The sequence below is a fragment of the Saprolegnia diclina genome, assembly GCF_000281045.1.
Source record: "Saprolegnia diclina VS20 unplaced genomic scaffold supercont1.50, whole genome shotgun sequence".
Classification (NCBI taxonomy): Eukaryota; Oomycota; class Saprolegniomycetes; order Saprolegniales; family Saprolegniaceae; genus Saprolegnia; species Saprolegnia diclina.
The window spans coordinates 460,865-466,694 of record NW_008246117.1 but is presented as its reverse complement, the minus strand read 5'-3'; the positions used below and the strand labels follow the sequence as shown (position 1 = coordinate 466,694).

The window sequence follows — 5,830 nt, the reverse complement described above, 5'->3', positions numbered from 1 at the left end:
GCCGTTGTCCTACGGAGCTTGTCCAGTTCCCGCGTCCACATCTTGGAAAAAGATGGTCGCGCACGCTCTGTGAATCAGTGATCTGCAAAATGACCCATTGGCCCATGACCCATGACTCGGCTCGGCCCAACCCGGGCTCGTAGGCCGAGCTGGGTGGGTCGAAAAACAATTGTGGTGTGCCGGGTTGGGTTGGGTCGGCCCGAAAAAAACATGGGTTGGGTCCGGGTGGCGCATGGGCAGCGGCCCTGACCCATGCCGATCCAGCTTTGATCACGTAATCGTCAGCGAATGGCGACGACGTCCTATGACGACTCGTGGCATCTGAATGCGTGATGCGGTCATGCCACCGAGATCTCCGCCGACTCCCGCCTCGTGAATGCCGACAGCTAATATGTGTGAATAATGACCTCAGTTTTGTCATCTTTCGACAACACTTGAGTCTTCTTGCGGTGATCATCATGTCCTCAATCCGTAACTCGCTTTCGTCTCCCGGACCAAGCACTGCGCCTGTCCCTACGACTCCCTCTCAACGTGTGCCCAACACGCCCAACACGCTCAACACGCCCAACAAGCTCGAGCTTGCTGCAGAGGCCAGAGCCATCGGACGCGCGCTTTCCTTGCGCAACCCCCAGTTCAAGCTGGAGAAACCACCGAAAGTCACGTCCGCGTGCTGGGACCGCTTTGGGTGCTCAAGAACAACGTTAAGGCTGCGAAAAACACAGCCCCTGGATTCTACTTTGTGGCATGCAAGCAGTGCTTTCATGTCTTCACCATGCAATCCGCCTTTGGTACAAGCTCGCTCAACCGCCACAAGTGCCCGGCACCAGCAACGCAGACCAGCATCTCGAACCACGCGATGACCCTCACGGTGAACGCGGAGGCGAAGAAGGCAGCAAAGCGCGCACACGTGGCCTTGGCCCTCTTCTCCGAGGATCTTCACCCCTTTAAGATCACTGAGGGTGGCAGCTTCATGGCCTTTGCCCAAACGATGCTCGATATTGGCCTCAAGAGCAGAGCGCGGCTCCTCGCCAAAGACGTGCTGGCCCAACCCACGACGGTCCAGCGCGCCCTAGCTGTCGAAGCCAAAGAAGCGCGAGCCATGCTCAAGCCGCGCCTCCAGGCCCACGTTGCCAGCAAGGGTTGGCGCGACGGTCGACATGTGGACCGAGCCGATATCCAGCACGTCGTTCATTTCGCTCACGTGCTCCTACATCACGTACGACTGGAAGCTCGTGGATCAAGTACTTGGCGTTCGGAGTCTCTCCAACGAGCCGCACACTGCGATCTTTATTAAGAACGAGACATCGTCTATTCTGAAAGAGTACGGCATCTTCAGCACGACGCCGATCAACCTTGACGCAGGACGCCACAAACCATTCATCGGCAACGACGGACCGCGGCGCAAAGCGCAAGCTCTTCACCGTTGACTGGTGTGACGACGAGATGCCCGAAGATTCCAGCGCCAGCTGCGTGGATATCGAGATTGAGCGCTACTTTTGGCGATGAAGGTTGCCCCCGAAGAGCGCATCTCCTACTCCGTAAAAGAGTGGTGAAAGAAACGAGTATGCCTGCGCTAAAGTCGTTCGGTGTCTCCGCCGTGCGTGCCAAGCCTGAAAGTAACTTCCCAGATGCTGGCATCACGTTTACGAAGCTGCGCAATGTCGCCGACGACATTTTGTTTTATAGCTCCTTCCTCAAAAACAAAAAGAAGTCGCGTTGGGTTAGATTGACCTGCCCGGACAATGAGTTGGGTCTGGGTGGGTCGAAGCATATTTTTCAACCAAGGGGCTGGGTTGGGTGGGTCGAAAAATCCTGTTCATATCTCTGCTGTGAATGTAACACAACTGTCTACTTGCGCTTGTCGCAATAGTCACTGTACCTTATGCTGTTTGCCGAACATCGCCATCTAGGCTTCGTCGCGCTCGACTGGGTCGGAATCAGGCTCGTGCCTAGTAGTTTGTAAATTGACGATCACTATTTTTTTTATCGCGGAAAATGATTAAGCCTGATGCAGGACGTGCAAGATAATTATTCAACTGCCAGATGGGTTCGGCTTTTTATCTTACTAAAACATTTCCACGCAGTATTGCGTTTATGCATTTGGCTTGCTTGTCGGTTGTTATTGGGTGCTGAGACTTGTGACTAATAAATCGTGATCGTACCAGATGTCCCTGCGGCAACTATTTCAGCATATAGAAATTAGTGGATGGATCATATGCCAGTCAGCATATATTTTTAGAGGAAGACACAGTGAGCATTACTGTCTTGTGTGTTATGTCAAACCAACGAGCCTTGTCGAGAAGGCTGCTGCCTAATAATAGCAAACATAATGCTAGAAATACAATGGTCTACTTTATAGAAAGTGCATGTATAGTCCAAGACGTTCGATACAAACTCGGTCAGGCTTTGTATTCCATGCATCATTAGGTCTTACGCAATGTGATATATACAACATGTCGGCTAACGACCTGTAAATGTAGTTATCGTATTTGGGCTTCGGTGAGAACCAATTTTGCATGTAACCTTGTGTGATATATAGATTTTATTCATATTTTACAGGCATGCCAATTTGCAGCTTACGAAGCTTCCTGTGTCAAGATCCTGAGCGAAGCTCCTGTGCCAAGTAATCAAATTAGACTGTAACGTATGATTCATATCCGAACCAGTTTGTAGGGATCTTTTTTCGTTAAGGAGGAAACATGTCGCCTGCTGGTCGGCAGCTGACGTTAGTGAAGTCATTTTTGCATCGATGCCTGCATATTGGACGAGCTTGCATTGGCGATTAAGTACGAGAACAAAGGATGAGGAAGTGTGAGACTAACTGTGTAACGCAACGTATGAATGTTGCAGATTCACAAGCACTATGATATTCACTTAACGACTCTCAATGTAATTTGCCGATGCAAAAAACAAGGTCAGTAGAATAGAAGCTTTCGATCTGCAACGATTTGCGAGAACGTAGGAGATGTTCTTAGCGCTATTGAATCGTCGCTTTTTAACAATCTTATTGATTAAACGATTAAGTTGATGAACGGCTGAAGCCAATAGCGAAGCTTGAAAAGCCGTTACTAATCTGTCAGCTCTCCCGTGAGATTCTTCGACACCTGATTGCTTCGGACTAACGACTTTTCTGTCGAAAAAAGCAACATGGTTCTCTGAGGGCGCTGGCACGAAAAGTCGTAATGCATCCGAGTACTTGACGACGAATGATGCCAACACCCACTGGTTAACAGCCGTCCCTGCCCTCAATACGTCTCCATCACACTTTCTGTAGAAATTCCGACGAGCTGACCAATTGTATGCGTCCGTTCTCGAAACGACAAGGCTAGGCCTTTGACGACTCTTTTTCACGTGTTCGGTTTTCCAACATGCTGTAAAACCTGATCGCGCGTGTTGCAGTATACTAAGAAGCTTGTTATCTTTGACATAGCACACAGGCAGGTGTCTCTCGCGCACCACTTATGTAGTCGAATCGTGGGACACTCGCTCCTCTGGGTGAACTGCTACGTACCGAGCATGACTGGCTACAACTCTAGTCATTTCACTATAAAGGCTGTGCCGAAATCTATTTTGTTCCGAGAATAGGAAAATTGTTTCAATATATGCTGCGTGGATTGTTGTTGCAAGCAGGGATTAAGTATATAACAACTCGGCCGGCATGCGCTCCAGAAATACTCGAGGGAACAATTCATTGGGTATGTGATGTGCACATCACGTTCAAATGCAAAATCTACACCCCACACACCCCGCACAGTCTTAGAATCGAAGCCAGATCGTCGACAAAACCCCCTAAAACTCGTTGTCGTGCACATATCACACGAATGTAAAAATAATCGCAATGAGATCCAATTTTGTATTTTAGCTCTTACCCAGTTTAAACGCAATAGTTGTGAGACGCAGTCATCTTTAAAATGATAAGGCGTTTGACACGCTATCGAGGTGCTTTGCGCTGTTCTCATCAGTCCGGTTGAGAGCCTGTACGACGCTGCATAGTAGCCCAAACTGAAGTGTGGACATCAAGATGTGTGCCACGGCCAATCTGCCTTGAGTGAGCAGGTGCTTCGCAACCCCGCGCGCAGCCCGCATAGAGTTTGTTCCCAGAAACGTGTACCTATCCACTAGAACTACCAGGAAATTCATGGGATATCGTATGTGTGTGGCACGCTGTGCTATCACCTTGTCCAGGCGCGTTGCAATTTCGAGCGCTGGAATTGGTAGTCAACGGCGTACTAGTAATGCGACACTCACGCCGAGCAAAGTCCAAAGCACGACAATTCCCTCCCACGAGAAGGGCGCACGCGACTGCCCTGCCGACTACCGCTCTCATTAATAGCGGCGTCATGATCTTTACTGCATGCAGTCTTGGTCAACCGGTTGCAGCCGCGCGCTCACTTCTTGATGCACGCGGATCAGAGCGGCTTGATCCGAGGACGCTCGATCCGCACAACTATTCAAGATTCACTCCAATGGTGACCTCTCTTCGCCCTTCTGCATCAACCTGAGTGTACTCCAAGGCTCTCTCTTGTGATGGCGCTTCAACAGATGTACCTCGAGCTGCCCATCTCAAGACACAAAGCCTCACGCAATCGCCTGTGCCCAATCGTCCCCCAGCGCTCGCTGTGCCTACGCACTGCGCCACCTGCAAGACTGGCTACTTTTTTGGCGACACGATTCGACGAGCTTGGTCGCCAGGGCCACCTGCTGGACCTCCGGTTCCAGGTTGCGCGGGTCGTACGACACTGCAGGACACGCCTCAAGCACCAGCAAAATGCTCCTCCTGTTCATTAACGGAGAGCTACCGGTCGTCGGCGACGGCGCGCAAGACTTCTGCCATAGCATTATCTTTGCGCCAAAACATGAAGCGTGCCTCGGCCTCAAGCCCGCGCTCGAGACTCGGACCGCTCACCACCTCTCTGATACATGAAGGCCGGAGGCAATGCCGCGCTCACGTCGTCCCCGGTTCCGGACTCGTCGGCACCAAGCAATGCTTACGCGCCTTAAAACAACTTTGCCCATGTCGCCTTCGCCAACCTAGATACGGCACAAGCTCAAGACAAAAGCCGTGCCTGATCGGTTCCAATGCAAGCTGACCTCATTCGTGAGGGCCACGCATGTTTCCAGCGCTGTTACCACTGGTCCACAAACAACCGATTTGGTGCAACCCGTTTCTCCCGGTAAATTGGTGCAGTTGCGTCTAAGCCCTCCTATTGGCAAACTCGGTATCCACCCTCTTGCTGCAACACATCGACTGCGGTAGCCCAAAATCGCGGATGTGGTCAAGATCGGGATCAGCCAAGCCCAGCACATCCACAACTTGATGCTCGCCACCTCCCTGACGGAGCCGCTCGCGACAAGAAAGAGCTCAACGCACCATCCAACCGGTGATCGCCCCGGGCTGCACCGAAGGACAAATGGCTCGGCTAGCTTGCAAATACTATAAACGCCTTCTCGCCGCTCATCGCAAGCGCTGTTGCACCAGATTCCATCAGCTTCGAGCTCCGTTATATCAATTTATTACATGTCGTTTCAAAATGTTCGTGGCTTGCGTAGTTTTCACATCATGTGTCCAAGCCGTCAAAGCGGCCATGCTGTACTTGCGCCATACTGGCTACTGTAGTTTTACCAGCCTACCCCGCAAGGAACTTGTTGAGATATCGTGTCGCCCGTGGCAAGCTGTGCTACAACCTTGTCCAGGCGCGCTGCCATTATGACCAAGTCGACACAGTGCCGTCTTTGCCGTAGGACCCGATCCACACGCTACGCTATGAGCGTAAAAGTGTTGAAATCTTTTACCGCTGATAGCTATCCTTCGCGAATGGTGAAGGATCCA

The 5,830-nt window shown here is 51.2% G+C and overlaps 1 protein-coding gene across 1 annotated transcript; it reads left to right on the top strand.

Annotated features, from left to right (window-relative positions):
• Positions 1–772: 772 nt before the first annotated feature.
• Positions 773–1,427, top strand: SDRG_12563 (hypothetical protein; the record flags this gene model as incomplete). The annotated part of the gene is made up of 2 exons (XM_008618636.1): positions 773–1,126; positions 1,170–1,427. The coding sequence occupies 2 exons, from the start codon at positions 773–775 to the stop codon at positions 1,425–1,427; spliced, it is 612 nt and encodes a 203-aa protein (XP_008616858.1).
• Positions 1,428–5,830: the final 4,403 nt, after the last annotated feature.